This window comes from Passer montanus, unplaced genomic scaffold (genome assembly GCF_014805655.1).
Source record: "Passer montanus isolate IOZ18808 unplaced genomic scaffold, ASM1480565v1 scaffold173, whole genome shotgun sequence".
In the NCBI taxonomy this organism is placed as follows: Eukaryota; Metazoa; Chordata; class Aves; order Passeriformes; family Passeridae; genus Passer; species Passer montanus.
The window spans coordinates 198,791-219,338 of record NW_024364604.1 but is presented as its reverse complement, the minus strand read 5'-3'; the positions used below and the strand labels follow the sequence as shown (position 1 = coordinate 219,338).

General features: G+C 47.1%; 1 protein-coding gene across 3 annotated transcripts; it reads right to left on the bottom strand.

Annotated features, from left to right (window-relative positions):
• Nucleotides 1-12,885: 12,885 nt before the first annotated feature.
• LOC120500026 (wiskott-Aldrich syndrome protein homolog 1-like) lies at nt 12,886-15,305 on the bottom strand. 3 transcript variants are annotated; one of them, XM_039704358.1, is made up of 2 exons: nt 13,799-14,397; nt 12,886-13,703 (listed from the first exon to the last, which is right to left on the bottom strand). In XM_039704358.1, the coding sequence occupies exons 1-2, from the start codon at nt 14,358-14,360 to the stop codon at nt 12,901-12,903; spliced, it is 1,365 nt and encodes a 454-aa protein (XP_039560292.1). In that variant the 5' UTR covers nt 14,361-14,397; the 3' UTR covers nt 12,886-12,900. The 3 variants fall into 3 exon arrangements, with proteins under 3 accessions (XP_039560292.1, XP_039560294.1, XP_039560295.1); XM_039704360.1 differs by having other exon boundaries at nt 13,862-14,397; XM_039704361.1 differs by lacking the exon at nt 13,799-14,397 and adding an exon at nt 14,534-15,305 and having other exon boundaries at nt 13,544-13,703.
• Nucleotides 15,306-20,548: the final 5,243 nt, after the last annotated feature.

The window sequence follows — 20,548 nt, the reverse complement described above, 5'->3', positions numbered from 1 at the left end:
CAGGAGGAATTTGTGACTGTGGGATCTGTCTCACGTCCTGCAGCATTGCGCAAAAACAGGAAAGCCGTGCAGTCACCGTGGCTAAAAGTAAATTCATGATGAGCTAATATGTTTTGCTCTAATAGTAACATAGTGATGTCTGGTGCTAGCTCAATAGCCAAAAATGACTGGTGATAGTTACACCCTGTGCTTTGCACAGAACAATAAATAAATGATCCAACAAAAATGCCTTGCTCGGCTTGTCCCATTTTCTCTCTAAGGTGCAGGCAGGAGTGTCAGTCCCAAGCTCCTAGAGCCAGGAGTTGTCATGTTTTAGGCTGGGCCTTCCAGCATCCTCCATTTATCACTGTCCTCAGTAATTTTCAAAAATCTCAGCTATGAAGCAACTATCCCAAGTGAATGTGACAGAAATATTTGTGCTGGTGAAGGCTCAGCTTGTGCCCTGTGTGGTCACTGTCTACAGCCAAAGAGCTGCAGACATGCAGGGGAGACTTCTCTCAGGTGCATCAAAGGCCACAGCACGTGTTGGGAACAGCTTGTGTCCCCCAGGGCTGCTGTTGAGTGGCCTGGTGAGGGTAGAGAGACAGCCTTGAATTACTTCAAGGAGCACCATGTCCATCCAGCAAGAACAGCATGATGGGATCCCACCTCTCTCCACAAAGTAGAGTTTGTAACAGGTTGGGGCTGCCCCATCCCTGGAAATGTTCAAGGTCAGGCTGGACAGGGCTTGGAGCAACCTGGCATAGTGGAAAGCGTCCCTGCCCATGGCAGGGGGTTGGAACTGGGTGATCTTTATGGTTCCTTCCAATCCAAACTATTCTATAAAAGGGCAGCAAGCACCTGCTGAACCTTTCTCCCTTTGGTTTCCAGGTTTTCCAGGTGCAGAGCACTTCCCAAAGGAGCCAGGCAGGATCTGTCCCAGCATGAATGATGTGGCTTTCATCTAGTGCTTTTCACCTGTGGCTCTCAAAGCATTTGGCAAGGGGCTCCCCTCACTTTCCTGTAATTGCAATAATCTCAGCAATGCACATAATGAGTCAGAGGTTTTATCATTACATACCTTTGTGCAAAGGACGTGGCACAAACCCGCCTATCTGCAACTCAAAATAATTTCCCCTCGTTAAGGCTGCAGTCATGAGTTAATTGCAGGAAAGAAAATGCAGAAGAGTCCAGACGCAATCCCAAGAAATTGTTGCTGTCATTCATCCAGCTGGTCAAAATGTGACGATCAGGATCAGTTACTCAGCAACTGACCTGGCACTGGGCTCCTTTGATTTAAGGTCCCGTAGACTCACTTGAACTTGCAGGCAGAAATAAGTTCTTCTGAGGACAGATAGTCTCCTCTTGGAAACCTAGTACTTCTTGTGAATCCTGGAATTCCTTTGAATTGGAAGGGTGGAGTTTTTTCCACAGGGGAGCTGACTGCTTGTGAATCAGACTTCTGAAGAAAAAAATTTAATTTGGTGATAATTTAAGATTTAGCTAATGCACAGGACGATCTTTTGGCAACAGTGTGATGCAAGCTTGACGTTTTCAGGTTATAAACCTCAAGCAAATAAAAAGAGAGAGAAGGATGGCTTCGGAAAAGTTCCATTGGGCTGCAAGTCAGAGGCTGTTCCACAACATTTTATCTCTGAAATGTCATGCTGTACTGGCCTCAAAGCAAGAAGAACAGACGGTTCATCTAATACAATTATTTTAGGATCCTTTCATCATAAGCAATGTGCATGCCAAAATGAAAACGTATCATGGGAAAGCATTTCTCATTGAAGCCTGAATCTCCTCCCTAATGTTTATTCTATGTCATGGAGAACACTAGGGGCCAAATACACTCTGGGTTAAAAACACTGGCATCAGTTCTTGCAACACAAACCTGGCAGGGGTTCAGGATGTGACAGCTGAAGGAGGCTGCAGCCTCTCTTGTACCAACAAACCAGTTGGTGCCCAGTGCTGGTGAGTGAGGAAGGGGGAGGATGAGGAGAAATCTGGAGCATGCTGTGGAGGTTTGCTCCCTTCTGGAGCTGCTGGCTGGCACCCTGGACCAGGGTCATGGTGTCCCAAGAGCCTGCAAGGTGCAAAGGAGGTGGGTGGCAGCAATATCCTCCCCCTGCCTTGATATAAATCCCTGCATGGTGGTGAATGGACCTCCTGGCAACAGCTCTTTGAATGCTATCCTGGGTGGCAAATCAATCTCTTCTTCATCTTCAAGAACATCCTGGAGTCTTTTGTTTGGAAGAAAAAAAAACTTTGGTTGCTGTTAGTTGAGTTGGGGTACTGCAAAATTTTCTCAGCATGCTCCCATTTAGTGGATTATTTGGGCTGTTTCGTTGTTCCCACACTCTGGGCTGTTGTCTTCTTGCCAACACAATCCACACATTTAACAACAGTGACACTGCACTCTGTTGTATTTAAATTCACCTTATTTCCTTGGCTTTCTCCAGCCGTGAGTCTGGAACTTCCACGTCATCTTCAAGTTTATCAGTGATGATTATTATAATTTCCTCTGGGTCAATCCCAAAGACTCTGAACAACCCAGGGTCCAAAATAAATAAATGGAAGACTTCAATATCTCTAGTCTAATTGAATTTCAAATTGCATTATAAGATCTCTTGCTGAAATAGTTTTTAATCCATTTAGTATCCCAGATTAGGTTTTGTACCATTTTCCTTTAATTGGGACTGTGTTCAGGAACTGTTCAATAACTTGCAGAAATCTAAGTAATTTATAACAGGCTTATCTTTATTAACCAAACTTACATTCTCATTAAAAAAACATTCATTTGTTTGACATGACAGACTTTCCATAAAACTGCTCAGGCATATCAATCAGGTTAGCATCCTTTAATTCATTACTAATCACAGCCTATATCAGATTTTCTTTGATGCTGTTTGGGATCAGGTTTAAACCAATGAATTTGTAATTACCTGGGATTTTCCTATTATACAGTCTTTGGATACTGCACAGACTATCCTTACAAATTTATGCAAAACAGAACCAACACACTGGGACAGTAATTTTGTTGGCAATCAGCTGGAATGAGCAGGACAGCAATAGGACTGCCCCAGACCCACCCATACAGGATTTCAGCATCACAGAGATTTGGGGAGGGAAAGACCTTCAGGCATCTCCAGGCTCCTCTCTCACACCCTTCCATCAGATTTCCCAGAGCCTTTCCCTGGGAAAGGGGAGGATTGAGATCCTAAAAGCTCTCTGGACTCCTGTTCTAGTTGTTAACTACTTTAGTTGCATTTTTTCCCCCCTCCTAATATCTAGTTTTAACATAATTTTCTGCCACTTAGGTTGATTTTCTCTCGTCCTATCACTGTGCAACTTCAAACAAAATCTGGTGTTGTCTTTTCAATAATCTCTCATAGACAGGTAATGACAGCAATAAGCCTTTTTATCTCAATAACCTCTACTCTTCTGGGTCCCACCAAGTGCTCTCTGTGAGCCCGGGGCTGCCTCCAGTGTGGAGAAATGCCCAGCTTCACCAGTACCCCTCTGAGAGCTGTTTGTTTAGTGCTCTCAGCCAAAATAGAAGGGGGAAGATATATTCACCCAGCCTAAATGCTGCCTCAGCCCTTGGACCTGCTCGGTGGAGAGTGCCCATGAGCCTGGAGAGCCTAAGGAAAGCCTTGAGCAAGAGTCAGCTGTGTGCAGTTAATGAGAAAGAAGGGGCAGGTGGATCTACGTGGAACTGCAGGTCTCTGTGACCTTGCAGGTTTGTGTTCTTCCTTGTTGAGAGATATAATCATTTTATGAAGAAGAGTGACCCAGAGAGCTGGGGATTTAATTTAATACATCTCATATAGGCCTGGGTTTGTTGTCTGATTTATTAAAAGATAGCAGCACAATTTTTGGTGGGGGAAAAAAAAGCCATCTCTGTGTTGGACACTATAAAATCTGAAAGGGTAAAGGGATGCTTCAATGAATGGTACACTCAGACCCCTTAATTGCCTTTCCTAAAAGCCAGCTTGGTCTCACACCGAGCTGGAGAGGGGAGCTTCAGCAGGCAGGTGATGTCTGTAGGGCTTGCAGGAGTATCATCCTCATCCACCACCCTAAAAAGGGTTTTAATGAAGCCTCCTAGCTCTAAATGCATGCCCTGGGAAGAAGAGGGAAAGAGATGAGGGGATGGGAAATGTCTTTTTCCAGTCCTTCTGGATGGAGAAAAAAGACAGGGCAAAGACTGGCATATTGCAGAGGTGAGCATGGGTCTAAGAGACAAACTCATTATTAATTAGATCTGCAATAATGGAGAGAAATGAATAATGGTGTCCTATGTGGCAAACGAGCCAAGGGTGCTCTGCAAAGTTCTGTACAAAAACTGCCTTGCAAGCCCAGCAGGAGGGTGTGAAACTGTGTTTGGAGGCAACAGAAGTGCAAAGGATGGAGCAAAGTTCCTGTGGGACATTGGAGCTCTCTGGGACTGGACTGACAAACAGGGAGGAGATTGCTGAGGACAGGAAGGTGGGGATTAATTAAGTTGAGAGAGATAAGAAAATGATGGAACATCTTCCTCCAAGGAAAGGAAGGAGTGAGGGAAGCAGAAAAGGGAGGATGAACATCAAGCTGTACAAAGGTGGGAAACAAGACCAGGAAAATTTTGTCTGTAAAAGAATAGTGTGACTGTGGAGGACTAAAATGAGAAAGACCAGGGGCAAAATGAGTTTCAATTAGGAAGGGATATAGAGGGTGATAAAAGGGTGCTCTGCAAAGGTATTGAAATAGCAGGAAGGCAATGGAAATTATACATAACTGAATTAATGGAAAATGAGAGAACAGAAATAACAATAGAGAAAAGACTGGAGCATTCATTAGTTTTTATGCTTTAGCTATGGAGAGAAATAAAATATTTTAAAAAAAGACTATGAGCTGGTATTTATCAGGACCACTTTTACTGCAGAGAGTAGGACAATCCAAACGAGCAAATAAACACCACTAAAATCATTCAGAGAAGTTAGGCAAATTCAAGTCAGCAGGACTGGATGAAGTTCTCCCTAGAGCACTTCAGGCACTGGCCAGAGCAATCTGACTCATTAGCAATTATCCAGGAGAGAAGGGAGGAGATCCCAGAGGAGGGGAGAAGGGCAAACACAGTGCCTGCCTTTAAAGAAGGGGAAGCAGGACTTGGGGGATTACACAGCAGCCAGTTCAGCGTGTAATGCAAAAACTGTAATACAATAAACTGTGCAACGATCTCTTTGTGAGCATTTGACTGACAAAAGAAAAACATACAGTCAGTCAGACTGGATTTGTCATAGAGGAGTGATGCTAAAACCATCCAGATTCCATCTTTGAACCCAACAATTGTGTTGTAGAATAAGGAAGATGGAGCATATATCACGTATTTTGAAAGAAGCAGGGTTTTTAACACCATTTCACATGACATTTCCATAAGCTGACCAGGAACTATGATCTCTGTCAAATCATCTTAAGACATACTTAACAGAAAATAAATGTATTCACACAAGAATCACTAATTCCTTTCCTTTGGATTTAGAAGGTTTTCCAAAAGGGCTCCCTCAGGGTTTGCTCCTGGACCTGATTCTAATATTTTCATTAGTTATTTGGATGACAAAATAAAGATTATATAAATACTCCAGAGGATGTGTTCCAAAATGTGGCTGGGAAATCAGAGTAACAGTATAAAATCAACCAGATTTTGTTCAGTAAAGTAAAAAGCAACGAAATTTGTTAATGCAAAGTGGCAAAACTCTGGTCAAGCAGGCATTCAATGGAAAAAAGAGCTGTGAAAGAGGCACTGGAGAGGACACAGCTGTTGCAAAATAAGGCAAATCTTATTCTGGGGCATATGAACAAGAGCAAAACATCAGAAGCAATGATTCCACTCTAACAAGGAAATACCAGGTGTGGGTTTGGATGCTGTGCTAGGAGAAGGTAGAAAAATGTCATAGACAAATTATACAGGGGCTGGAGAAAGCAGTGAGAATTATACGTGGTTCAAAAAAATTGGAGGATCTTCTTTGCTTTTTCGAGAAGGGAAGAAAACGTGTGAGAACATGAAAACTGCCTTCTAAGGCAGCAGACACTTATAAAAAGGTTATTGACAGTTGTTCTGGGTCCCACAGAAATAAATTGGCAAAGATTGTTATTACTGGATTTCTGGGAAAGAAGAAAACCCCACAAATTAAACCCAAAAGCTTTCTAATTCAAAGCAAATTTATATGAATTAAAATTTCTAAATCGGTTTGTAAGAATTCCTCCCTGGATGTTGAGTAGCTTCTCTCAGGGATGTTTGGATGCTGCTCAAGGCACCGAGGAGAATTCGTGATCTTTCTCCATCTCCCCTGTTCCATGACTGTCTCCTCAAGGCATAACAGTGCTTCCATCTTCCCCATGCCTGGCCAGAATGTGAAATATCGACGCAAATCCTGTGTTTGCACTTTAGCAGAGCTTCAAACACTCCGTTGGTGTTAATTAATTATCCAACGTCAGCAGGAAGCCAGCGATACCAAAGGCAGCACAGAGCTTCCCTGACCAATAACAAAAGCAATCCTTCCTCCTGTGCACTGCAGAGCTCCACCAATTCTCTTCCCTAATGCACCACAAGCAGAATGAAGAGCCTCCTTTTCTGCAGACCTCCCACAGACAGCGTGTGGCTGCCAGGGATGAATGTGGTGTTGAGGTCCTCGCTCCCGAGGGCTCCAAAAATTCGGGAGCGTGCTGGAAGGCAAAGCAGCCGTGCAAAAACACACATTGCATGTCAGGGAAACAGTGTGCTCCTCACTTTTCCCTAAAAAGGAACATCAAATTTGTGAATAAAGGGAATAATACATGGATAAAGTTTGCCAGAAGTGTTGTTCAAGAGGAGCAGGTGGTGAGGAAAAAGGAGGAGGACGTTCGCAGGCTATATTCCTATCTGGAAGAAATATACTTTCTCTGAACTCTAAGAAGATTATGAAACAATCTGCTGGATGTCTCTGGGTAGTGATAAAGGGAAAGAGAAATCAAACAAAACCAGGAGCAGTCTCATGGTAGAGTCCATTGTACTTCAACTAATGAAAAAAAAAAAGGAGATATAGGAACATTTTTTTTAAGAAAGCAATTATGTAATGAACAAGTGCTGGTAGACCTGAAGGAAAATAATACATCAAGGATATTGTGAATTTTAAAGTGAGAAAAAAGAGAGGGGGGAAAAAAAGAAAAGAGACTAGAAAGACAAGAGGAGGGACTTTAGATTTTGACTGACGTGCAGCATAGCCCTCAGGGTCTTAGGGAATTTTCTGGAACTCTGAACATGTTGCCTTCTTCCTTCTTAGACTAGCACCAAGTTCTGAATGATCAGATGGCAGGGATGGGTTTCTGTGGGCATCTTTCTTCTTGCAAAGCACTTACTTCCTCCATAAAAGTAGCATGACTGGACTGAACTTCTCAGTATAGATGTGCAGCATGAATTTGAGGAGGGAAAGATATCCATCCATATTTTTAGAGAGGGCAACTAGTCAGTTCAGCTGGTCAGGCAGTATGGAGAGACCCTCGTGCCTATGAATTTGCTGCTGTATTTTATATTGAATATTTAACAAAGGCATGGTACCAAAGGTTTTCAACTTAAATATCACTTCATGGATCTTGTGTGATGCTCAAGGCCATGATTGTATGCTGATCCCTATCCAGCAACTAAATAATTCCTGTTTCCAGGAGGATGATACAGAGACCAAGAATTCAATAATGTATACTTGGCAAATTCGATGCTCCTTAAAGGTGGGACCCTTTCCTTCACTGGGCAGACGAGGCGTGAAATCAATGTTCCTACAGTCTCTGCACCTCTCTGCTCGGTCGCTGGGGTGGCTCAGCTACTGTACTTCTCATGCTGCTGAAGAGGTGGATGAGGAAATGATCAGAGAGGGTAGGATGTGGTTAAAGCCTCAGTTTGCTAACTGGGGCTAATGTGAGGGAAACATATCTCACATCCATTAAGGCCTCCAGCAATCACCTCCCACGAAGGCGAAGGAGCAGCGGAGAAGGAATTGTGACTTCCTGAGCCCCAGCAGCTCCTAGAGCTGTTCCTGTTAATATTCAATTATGTGCTGCCCTGGACTTAGAGCAGCTTAGAGCTGAACCATGTCTCACTCCAGCCCCGAGGCTCAGCTGCAGCAAATACAGCTGCAGGAGGCTGAGCCACGGAGAGAAACAGCCCCAAAACAGGGTTATCACACCTCCAGCTGCCTGTGCGGAACTGGCGCGTAGGAGGAACTGCTCTGTCCACCCCTGCCCTCTCCACCTCCCCTCTCCAGGATGTGAGACTTTGGGGAGCTGGTTATTCTGTGAGCTGTGGCCAGGCTCATCAGACTCTTCCCCCCTGTTTTTACCCTGGATGTGCCAATTGACCACAGAATGCTCTGCATGTGCTTCCTCTGCATCTCACACTACACAGCTTCTGCTGTGTCTTTTCCTTCATCTCATTCCCACCCCCCTGAAGTGTGTCCCATCCTCATTGACCCACCCACCCTCTGATAAGCCCCTTCCACTTCCAGATCATGGTATTAACTTGACATTTGCAAAAGGTCACCGTGTTTGCTCTGCCTGAGTGTTATATTGCTCACTCTTTTGTTGTTCTGCTTTGTAAGCTCTTCGAGGCAGAAGTTATCTCCTTGGGTGTGACTACACAGTGGCCAGGAGAACGAGGCCCCTGGTCTCAGCTGGTGTCTAAGAGCTAAACCAAAAATAACAACTTGGTCATCGATGCGGAGGCTGGCTCCAATTTTATAGATTATTCATCAGAGGATAATGAATCTTAATTTAAATGCAAAAACCTTCCTTCCGTAAGAGGTCCATAAGCATGATGACAACTAATGTCTTAATTTCAAAGACTACCAGCATCAGATCCCTGCTGTATTTCCAGGAGTCCGGTTGGACCACGTGGTATTGCTGGAGCATATGCCATTTGCTGCAGGAACAAATGTGGGACATAAGGGAGGTGACACACAATACATACTTGGTGCATCCAGTTTATGCAGATGAAGTCCTGGCTTTTTTTAGCCTGGAGTTTGTCATGCTGGAGCTGTTTGTTGCATCAAACTAATTGCAATGGAGATGAGCGCGTTTGGTACGTGCAGCGTCGCGGTGTCCCCACTCCGGTGGCTGCTCCCAGCGAGATCAGCTGGTGGAGAAAGGACACATAAATTAATCCTTTGCTCTCAGGTGGGAATGGACCTGATCCTGGTCCTAACCTGACCAGCATTCCCTGAGGCAGGGATACAGGGCTGGAGCTCTCCCATCTCTGTTAGGCAGCTGGGAGGGCTCCAGCCAAGGTAGAGACCCAGCACCACCCATGAGGAGACACCCCAGGCTCGGATCTTCTCAAACATAAACCAATTCTGAGCCTCAGCTGCAGCCAGGCTATGCCAGAAAGGAAGATGGGAGAGTGGGGCTGTCAGATGCAGTAGCCTAAAGCCTGTGGTTGAGGCTGCTCTTCACCTGATGCCGGCATTGCAGAGGAAACGCATCCACGTCTGGAAAAGGTGCAGGTGGGGGATCTTGGCCTTTAGCTTTAGTGCCAAGAGCAACACGGCACCAGACTGACAGCTGTGCTGGCTCTAGGAACAGCCCGACCTGCTCCTCTGCCATGGTTTGTTTTGGGACAGACACAAAAGCTAAATCATTCCCACAAACAATGTACAGCCATTCCCAGGTATTAACTTTCCCGTTGCTTACAGTGATACCCCTTAAATTCCTCTATTATTTTGCCTCGAAAACAGCTCATTCCCTGAGTTAGCCCAGCTCCTCTGCTTCTCCCTGATATCCCCTTGCCAGCCAGAGAAAACGGTGCTAGGCAGGCTAGGGCAGCGCTGTGGCTCAGAGTCACTTCACAGAGATTAATTGCCTGCCAGGGGTGGGTTGGTGGATTCAAGGTGGATGCCAGCCTGGAGGCGCTAGGGCTGAATTCTGCTTCAGTTCCTGACCCGAGTCTCTCCCTCCTGCCCGTGTGCACCTCGCAGAAATATAACTGAGTTTGAAGTATCTGCTTCCTCCCAAATTCATCTGGAATTCATTAATGGGTTCAGAAGCTTTTGGGAGAGGGGGATGGACACATACCTGCACAGAAAAGCAGCGCAGCAGAACCTTTATTTCCTTAGGGAGGCAGCCTAAAGAAATATTAGCATTTATTCTCATCTGTTGCTGAGCTTACGACCCACACAAATAACAGGGAATAGCGAGCGAGCAGCCGGCTGCAGAATGGGAACAGGCAAAATGACTCAGCAAGCTTGGCACCAATCTGGAGAAAATGCAGGTACATTATAACCTTGCTTGAGCATCAATCTCATCCGTGACATGACGTAGAAACAGCAGCCAGTGTAGATATTTGGATTTGATGGAAACATTCCTTCTGATAAATGATTTAGCTGTGCTCTTGCAAGTAGTTATATCCAGGAGCAGAGCAGGTGAGAAGCTGCCTTCATGTATGCCAGCAAAGGAGAGAAAAAGTTCAGTGAAAACCTCTCACTGCTTTATAAATAGGCTTTTTTTTCTTCTGCTATCAGTTGACAAATAGCTGATGAATTATGGTTTCATGCTTTGTTCATGTCATTTTCCCCAAGAACAGCATTTCCTGCTACATCACCTTAGAAACTCGATCAACAAACACTCTGCTCTACACGTAAACAAAGCTTTATTTTACCCCATTTTTGACAGCAGACAGCATTTTAGAAACCAGAATATTTCGGGTTCTCTGGGCTATTTGCCTCAATTTCACAAACTGATTTTGGTTTTGAGGGCCTGTCAGCATTGTTTATACCTATATCTGTTGGAGTAGTGATGTTTTTGTGTGAGTGGCAAGGAAAATATATTGCTGCAAATTGCTCTCTGGAATCAGACTTTCTTCTCTCAAGAGTCTAAATGAAACTGCACTTTCTAACACGTGGGAACTAAAGAGTGAAATGAATAGGAAAGAGAAGTGAAACAAGAAAACTCAGTGTCAACAACAAAAAAAGAATAAAAAAAAATGAAGACAACTCTGAGAATTAAGCAGGATCATCTCCAAAACTCCCGCTCCAATAAAATTCTGGAGTGTTATCTCCAGCAGAGCACCTGAAGAACTGTGCAGCCAACTTCAGCCTTTTCCTTGTGTAATAACATCAGATCTTGTCCTGACCTCATGACAAGGTCTTTCTTTTTAACTGTGGAAAACAAGATCAGAGCCCTATAAAGTTTTCTTACTTTGTTTCACTAGATGAGCATTTCCCAGGTAGCTGCTGTGAACAAACAAATTAATACAGCAGCAAACGGGGGATTTTATCTGTCAGTTTTTTAAAAAACTCAGTAGCCCCAGCTACTGAGCCTCCTGTGATCTGCCACCACACAGAGTCCATCAGTTAGGGATTAATTTTAAGGCAGATATTAAAGCCTATCACATGATCAAGGATTTTCCTATATGTGGACTTCAATGGGACGCTTTAAATCCTGTGTGTGTGCATGGATATGCACGTGTATGTGCACGCCGGTGTTTATTCATGGGCAGATGCAGCCTCAGGCTTCTTCAGGCCCTTCCAAGGAACATAAATTTAGGAGAGGGGACAGAGAGAGAGGGAGAAGAGTCATCTTTAAACTTCACATTTTTGAAATCAAGTTTTTGAAGGAGACAGGCTGAGGGGGAGAGAGCCAAGATCGTAAAGATTTTATAACTAACAACATTTTTTAAGAGGAGACAGAATCTCTCCTCTTTTTTAGTGCAAGATCTTGCAATAATTTAAAGCAAATTTGGGAAATAGCTCTCTTTTGACAGAAATGCTTCATTTTCCTTTTCTGCTGGGCTGTAACCTAAAGCGTCTTGGCTCAAGAAAATGAAATAAAGCTGAGCGATGATGCGCTGTCACCGCTGCTGCCGCCACTGCCTCCTGCAAATCTCCCAAAATCGTGCACAGCTCTGCAGGTCAGGGCCCGGGAAGGCAGCAGTGCCTTCCCCTTCCAGTGTCAATCCTTACCCGGGGCTTTGTGAAACACGGCCGGGGTTTGCAGCGAGCGGCTCTGCCCGAGGTGCCGCTTCCAAGGGTTGGTGTGGAGAGGAAACTCTTCCCATGACACAGCAGAACAGCAACAGCAGCAGCAGAGTAAAACAGATCAGTTCTGGCAGTACTCCTAAAAGACTACTTTAAATCCCAGCTCCAGCCTCTTCCTCCTTTAAGCATGATCTGAAGAAGGGAATGCGGAATAAAAAGAGGCTTAGCGAGGCAGGGGAATGAGGCCCCAAGATATGGGAAGCAAGGGAAATAGTAGTTAGGCTCCACAGCAGTGGGACAGTCTGGATAAAAGGCAGAAAGGAGCCCAGAGAGGAAATTCCCCCAAAATTGGATGGGAAGGAGAGATAAACATAAACAGTGTGGAGGGTGGACGAAGGGAAGAGTCTGAGAAGAAATAAGGAAAGGAGGATGAACTGCTCCTCACTTCATTAACTCTTTTCAGCTAAAATCATTAGTAATTTTTACAAAACTAAAAAAAAATTAAAAATTAAAAAATAATAGTAGAGATATCTGAAACACTGATCTGTTCGATATACAGCTCATTGCATGGGCACTGGAAATGAGTGGGGCAGAGAACAGGAATTTCAAGTCCAAAGCACAAATGGGAGAGCTGAAGATGATCCATTGTCACTGCAGGATTGGGCCTGTGCTGGGTGGCCGGGCAGCTCTGGTCCCCTCCCGTGGCTGACAGCCATCAGCACCAACCCAGCAGCTAGAAAAAAGTCGTTTATATGACTCCCTTCAAGAAAACGTGGTGGGACACTGAAGAAATTAAATCCCATTTGAAATTTACTGCATCTGTGGATTGTGGTTTTTTTCATCTGCTGAGGTGCTGCTGGAAGCTGTAAGGAAGGAGTGAATGCGGGATTTCTTTTCCTCCTTCAGTTTTTAACAACAAATCTATGTCTCCATTCTCAATCTAGCCTCTAAAGCCTTGCACTTGATCACCAACACTGACACGATGCCACCGGTTTGGGAGCAGAATTTGGGGGCCTCCCACAGGAACCTCCCAGAGGTAAAACCCCGAGAGCCCCCTGCGCATTGTCAGCCCGGCGGTGGGACCGCGGAGCGAGTGGGCTTCAGCTCCCTGATCCCAAATCCTGGGGGCTGGTGGAGAGCAGGGAACAAAACCCACTTCAGCACCGCAGGCGGAACAGCAGCCGGAGGAACGCGGCGCTGCCGCCGGCCGGCCCCGCGCCCCCGGCGGCTGCAGCCGGGCAGCGGGATGCGCGGGGAACCAGAGGCTGCCCGAATTGTCGGCATCTTCCCTTCGCCTTCCTGTGAGGGCTGGCTGCTTGCTGGCAGTGTTGCAGCGGCCAGCGCACATCCCTAGGAGCGGCTCCTCGCAGCAGCTCGGCACGGAGCCGGCTGTCGGGAGCCGGCTGTCGGGAGCCGCCGGTGCGACGGGTCGGGACGGTGGAATCGCTTCGCTACCGACTGGCGGAGTTAAACGCGGCGGTGGCGACCACCGCATCGACCCCGCACGGGCAGAATCTGCTCCTCCTCGGTCCGACACAAACAAGGGGTTTTTCCTCCTTATTTTATTTTTATTTTTCTTTTTGCTGTTTTGGATTTTTTGTCGTTGTTGTTGTTTTTCTGCCTCTTCCAGCAACGGAGACCCGCCGCGGCCGTAGACGAGCAGCGGATCCCGCAGCCTCCAGGAGCGGAGTCCATCCTTCCGCACTGTGCCTGCCCGGCCGGTTATTCCCCGGTTACTCCTTTCTGCAAAAGAGAAGGGAAAAAAAACCCCAAAAACCAAAATCCAAACACCAAACCAACCCCTAATAAATAATAATAGAAAAAGCAAGCGCAGCTACTTGCTTTAAGCAGAGGGCGGTAGGAGCAGGGAGCGCAGCCCCCCGGGGAGGGAAGGGAGGTACCGGAGGGAGGGCAAGCGAGCACCGGCGGGGCTCGCAGCCCCCCGGGGGTACCGGCGGGTCCGGCGGCGGCGGACGTGAAAGTCCCCTTTAAGTTTCCATAGAGAGGCCTCCGGGTGTCACATGATGGACATGATATAACGAAACAACATCGTGGGGAGGGACGGAGGGAAGCAGTGGGGGAGCCCGGGGAGGCGTCGGGGAGGTGGCGGTGCCCCCCGACCCGCCCGCCCCGGCTGCACCTGTCTCGGCGCGCCGGGAGCGCGGTGTCCGCCCCGCTGATGGGGCTGCGGGCGGCACCTTCCCCCGGGGAGGAGGAGAAGGAGGAGGAGAAGGAGGCGAGCCGGTGGCGGAGGTAAGTTACCGGCGGGACCGGGGCGGGGGGCGCGGGGTGCGGGCGCGGTGTTGGGCGGAGGGGTTGCGGGGTGTGTGCGCGGGGTGTCCGCGCTGTCCCCGCGGAGCGCCGGGCGTGTGCGCGCCCTCCCGCCCTCCATGTCCGCATTCCAGCTCATGTTGCGCAGATAAAATTCAAACTTGAGGTAAACACAAGCGGCGGGGGGGGGCGGACGGGGAACTGGGGGGGAGGGAGGTTCGCTCCATCCCGGCTCCATCCCGGCTCCTGCCGCCCCCTCCCCGCCGCTCTCTCCGCTCCGCACCCGCGGAGCCCCCGCGCACCTGGGGCAGCGCCGGCATCGCGCTGCTTCCCCCGGGGAGGGAGAACGGAACGTCGCTTTCCCCGCACCCCCGGTAGGACGCGGCGGGTCGGGGGCGGGGGGGACGCGGCGCGGCAGGTGCGCGGGGCGCTGTCGCGACATGGCGGGGGGGGTGTGTGCGTCGCGACATGGGGGAAGCACAGCCAAGTGACAGCGCGGAGTGGTGGTGGGGGGGGAGAAAGAACGGGGCTGCGCCGCGTTGTTTTCCTCGGTGTTGCGTGGGTATCCCGATTAGAGCGGGGATAACAGCGGCGCCCCCCGCCCGGTCCCGCTTTTCTCCATACGCATTTCCAAGTGCGTATGGAGAAAACAAGATGCGGAGCGGGGCGGGCCGGGGGGGGGAGGCGGGGAGGGCCGCACTGCCGTTCGCAGCCCCGGTCCGTGACACAGGCGGTGCCGCCGCGGGGATATTTAAGCGCTTTAAGCGGGGCGATGATGGAGGCGGCCGAGGGCGCCCCACAGGTGGGTGCGTGCACGGAGAGGGGCCGAAGCGCTGGTCGTGTGGGGAGCGCCAGAGCGGTCCCGCACTCCGCGCACTCGCGGCGGGCGGCGCTGCCGGGTCTGAGAGCGAAGCGGGGTGCGGGGACAAGACTTGGCAGGCGCGCGTTGCCGAGTGGCGCAGCTCCGGGCGCCGCGAGCGGTGCGGGGGTGACGGCGGTGCCGCCATGGCGGGTGTGAGGGAGCGGCGCCCTCAGGGGGGTCCCGCGGCCCCGCCGAGGGCGGGAAAAGCGCGGGGGGTCTGGTGTGGATCACGGGGGTCTGGAGCTCTGCTGTCCTCGGGGGTCTGACGGGGCCCTGGAGCTCTGCTGTCCTCGGGGGTCTGACGGGGCCCTGGAGCTCTGCTGTCCTCGGGGGTCTGACGGGGATCTGGGGGGTCTGGAGCTCTCCTGTCCTCGGGGGTCTGGTGTGGATCACGGGGGTCTGGAGCTCTTGTGCCTTGTGGGGTGGGAGTGTCTGATGGGGACCTGGGGACGCACTGCTGTGGGATCGGACAGGGTGACACTGGGGGGCCGGGAGCACTCCTGTCCAGGGGGGAGTCTGAATGGGAACCCGGGGGTCTACAGCTATCCTGTCCATGGGGTCTGATGAGGAACAGGAGGGTCTGCAGTTGTCCTGTCTGTGGGGTCTGATGTGGAACAGAACTGGCTGCCAGCTTGGGAAGAGCCTGAAGCCCCCAGCCCAGGGGAGTCTGACTTCTGGCTCCCTGCCCATGGAGCCTGAATCCCCCCTGCCCAGGGAATGTGGCCAGGACCCTCTTGCCATTGCCCCCAGGCCCTTGCTCCCCATGAGCCTCCATTCGGCCCCATTAAACCTCCTCTGAAGGGCCTGTCCCTGGCTGCTTTCCTGTCATGGCCGAGCCGTGACAGCCTGTCCGTGGCTGGCTCTGGCCTCCGGAGAGGGAGGTGTTTTTCTCCCGAGGAGAGCTGTTTATGCCCAGTGATTTTTTTTTCTATTTTTTTTTATTTTTTTTTATTTCTTTCCCCTCCCTCTTCTTTTTTTTTTTTTTTTAATTTCTTTCCCCTCCCTTCGTGCTCTCCTGCGTAAGCCACAGCAGCAGCTCGGTGTCTGCCCAGCCGGGCAGTGTTACGGCACGGCTCCTTATGTAGGTGAAGCCGGGGAACGCTGCAAGGATCGTGTGGAGCTCTCAGTCTCCTGAGCCCGGAGCTTTGAGCCTATTTATAGGTGGGTTGGGCAGCGTTCTGTGTGAAGGACTTGCTCCACGTTCGATTCCGTGGCAAAACGAGGCGTCTTAACCTGATGGTGTTCTGGTTTTTTGGGTTGTTGTTCCTGGGAACAGGGTTTTGTGGAAGGCTCTGGAGCACGGGTTGTTAGTAGGTTACGTGGAGAAAGGCGAGTCAGTTTGGAGTTAAGGAACGTGATGCCATTTTAATGCAACTTCTCGGGTGGCAGAGCAAACAGTAAGAGGATACTCGGTTCTAGATCAGCAGCTTTCGGCATTGCAGGCAGTGGACAACTCAGGGTCAGTGGGAAGCCACAGAGGAAAGGACATTGTGTTTTCTGTAGGCTTATGCTCATTATACTGCTTTCTGCACTGGATTTTGTGGCCGACAAGCTGGAAAAAAAAAAGGAAATTCACTATTCTAGATCCCTGAGGTGTTTTGGTTTAGAGTAAGTGGAGGAGGGGTGGGAAAAAACTCATCAGCTGTGTGTTTTGTTGTGTATGTTTCTATTGTACGGCTTAAAAATGTAAAAATTCAGTGTATTTTTAAAAGTTACATAACCTTTAGTAACGTGGTGAGCCTCAAGTAGCCTTCAAGAGTTAAATAACAGCAGATCAACGAGGCTGGGTTGAGAAGAGGAAGAGAGGGTTTTATAATGGTGAGGACTATACACAGATATTTAAAACTGCTTTGGTGTTGCACTAGAAACAAGTCTTTGCTTTGGAGGAGGAGGTTTTTAATACCCTATAAATACAGAACGTGAGAAGGAGGATAGAAAGATGAGGTTTGCAGTTTTATGCTGCTCCAGTCCGGAAAAAGGATCAGGAATAGTTTATGATATTTCACATTCTTCAGCTTCTCTACCATCTTGACTTTTTCAGTACAATTTTTTGCAATCTGAAATGATGAGAACTTCCAGATACTGACCGCTGTGGGTGAGGAAGGAAATCTGGCCTGTAAATAACCAGAAATTCCAGAAAGGAGTGAGGGACACTGTAGTGGTGAAAGAACTGGGGTGGTGACACATGTCCTGAGAGAGAGAGAGCTGGTGCTTTGTGTTGGTTACAGGAGTAATTCGACACGGTGTTACCTACAGAAAGATGTTTATTCAGCCGGGGTGGTTCGTGCTGGCATATCCGTGTTATCTTTATGGTTTTTTTGGGGGAAAAGAGCCCTGCCTTTATAGAAGAAGTGGCTGGGGAGCAGTGGATGTGCTGGAGGTGTGAGGATACCTGGAGGTGCACAGCACCTTGGAATTCAGAATGTACATGGAAGTGCTGGCATGGAATTGATGCATCAGGAAATTGCTTTCTCTATTTTTGTTTTTGAGATGCAGTTAACGTAAAATGAGCCCTTTGGATCCCCTATCCTATTTCTCTTTAATATAACTGAGATCATTTATCTTGTCAGGTGGTGAGAAAGGGGGGGAAAAATACTTTTGTTTTGTAATTTGGTTCACCTTCTCTTGATTTGCTGGCAGCTCATGACAAGGCACAATGTGTGCTGCACACTGTGTTCCACTGAGCTGTTTTGGTGACAAATACAACATAAATGAAAAAAAAAGGCTATGAAAAATAGGTATTGTGCCAGTTCTCTCCACTTTTTATAGAAAAAAATCCCAATTTTTCTCTAAGGTACACAGAAAGTGTCATATTAGGGTTTTATGCCTTGTCAGTTTCGGTGGCAAAAAGGTCGATGTTTTAGTCTTTGTAAGTATTCAAAATGCAACTGAAAAGGAAATATTTAAATTAGTGTTTGTATTGGTTTTGCAGTAGGAAGTTGTAAAACATTTCGTCAGTTTTAATAAAAAGGGAAATTGTGAACTTACTTTAAAAATACGATTGTTTGTGCTGTGTGAGTCTCTTATATTGTTAAAATTAAGAGGATTTCTTTAATCCAAGTTAGATTTTAATTGCTGTAATCACATGTTTACTATATTTCTTTTGTATTTATAAATAAAAACACAGAGTTAGTTTTTCTGACCTCGTGTATAGCATGACTGGCTGTAGTTTGTGCCATATTTGCACGGTGTTTTTCCATAGACATCTTGCTCCTGGAATTATTGGTAGCACCAGAATAAGAGCTTGAAAATACTGTCACATAAAGGGTTAGAGCACTTGCAAACAGGAATGCTGAAATTAAAAGTTTAAATAAAAAAAAAGGCAGCCTCTCCCCAGCAGTTCTTTCAAGTCAGTTTGATGATAATTTTGGATCCCGACTCGTGGGTTTCTAAATGGCTGGAGATGGAATTAATGGGGTTACAACTCTTTGTCATGAATTTCGGCATAAATAATATTTTTCTTTCGGCTTTGGATTTCTTGCAAATGCAGTGAAAAATCCCCTGTCCTTTTCCAGTCCCTCAGGATGCTGCACCTCAGCCAGCAGACGTAGTGTTGTTGTCTAACAGCGAGGCTGGAAATGGGAGTTGTTTGTGCTGAGTTTTACCCTTACCAAGGTCAGAGATTTCATCCTTCCGTAGATTCCTGGTCTGGGAATTTAACACTTGCACTGGGTCCTGATTTAGGAATTTTCGTGAACTTTTTTGAGCTCTGGAAGGAATTTAAATGTCCCCGTGTTTGTTCCCAAACGTAAGTTTGGAAATGCCTGAAATAGTGACGTCTGCGTGGCAGAAATATTCATGATGGTAATAAAGCAGTCAAGCTGAAAATCCAAGTTTCTTACATAAAACTGATTTAATTGGCAGGACAAACAAAGGCGATAATTGTAATAATATTCCTGTTTTAAGTAATTGTGGTCAATATGGGCATTGAAGTTTTCTTTTGACAGTGGTTTATGACTTACGGGAAGTAATTTGGATGAGGAGAGGTGGTCCTACTCTCTCTCTCAGTGGGCTGAATTTCAATGTAGTGTTACCTGAGAATTAGTTTTTCATAATTCTGAAATATTAGTGAGCCCATGGTAAGTGTTTTTATTTTTTTTCCCCCAATTCTTACTGTGATAGAAATTTCTTACTAAAATATGAGCAAAGGAAATTGAGAAATAAATGGTTGAGGGCATTTATAACACCACTTGTAAGCCCTGATTTTACAAACACTCCTCTGAATGTGTCTTGTGTAAGGAGCAGGTCCTATTAGGGAACATAAATTGTGCAATTACGTAGAAAATCAGCAGAGTTGGTAAATTCTGAAGCAGTCATCCTGGTTTTTCTGTCCTATATTTCAAATCCTTGCTCTCTTGCAGCCAAGCCGTGGTGTGCTTACATGTGCAGAGTGCTGAACAGTAGTCTCGTCTAAACAAAAAACTTGTGAAGTCAGCCTGCCAGTAAAAGTGACATGATATTATTATTTATTTCATTTTGTTTTTCATTTGTGCCATCTTGCCAATTGTCAGAAGCAGAGATTAGTTGTCTGGAGTGGGGGGGGAAGGTGAGGTGAACAAGATGGGGAGAGAGAAACCTGGTAAACATAATTTTCTGGTGTTATAAAATTCAGCTATTTCTGCCCCAATTTACCTGTGAGCTACACCAAGATGTACCAGTTTCAGTGCGGAACCTGAAGTAATCCTTGTTTTTTGTAATGATTATTAGCAAAATAATAATATAATAACCATATTATTATATGATTAGCATGATTATAATGATTATTAATGAACATAATCCACAGAACTTCTCCTGCTAGAGGTGGAGCATGTTTGGATCTCTCTGGAAAATATACCTTGAATTTGGGCTAATTCTTTTTCATCTTTGTTGTCATTGGGTATATTTTTCGGTAGCTTTCAGATTCTCAGAAAAGCAAGATGATTTTTGTGTTCATTTAATAGCATTTTGTGTGGGATTCCCCTAAAATGTGCTGTTTTGAATAATACCTGCGTTACGCTCAGGTTGCCGAATTTTAACACAGCTGTAGTAGCTTCTCCAGGAGCTTCTGCAAAAACAGAGTTGTGAAATGAAGGCAGGTACTGGCCTTGAATAAATTCCAGCGTGCTGAGGAAACCAGGCGAAATCAAACCGAGGTTCGGAAAGAAAACAAGCATTTCCCTGGGTTTTATGCTGATGATTATTTATTTACATCAGCACAGGAGGGTGTTTACCGGTGATCAGGCGCTGCTGGGACGTGTCTGAAGCAGGAGGGGATCCTTGTGCTGGGATTATTGGAACTTGGGAGGTTTCTTGCTACGCAGCAGCTCATGTGAGCCGCTGCCAGCTCTCCTGGGAGGGAGACGGAGCCTCCAGCCGCCGTGTTTACTTCCAGCAGGAGGAGGAAAAGGACATTTCTGGCCATTATCTGGATGTGTTTTGTAAACCGAAAGCTCTCTTCATGCTCCCGAGCAGGGTG

Coding starts and splice junctions, on each gene's coding strand:
- LOC120500026 (XM_039704358.1), bottom strand. CDS start 14,360: ATGCGGACATGGAGGGCGGGAGGGCGCGCACACGCCCGGCGCTCCGCG. Junction 13,704..13,798: donor CCGCCCTCTGCTTAAAGCAA/GTAGCTGCGCTT, acceptor TCTCTTTTGCAG/AAAGGAGTAACCGGGGAATA.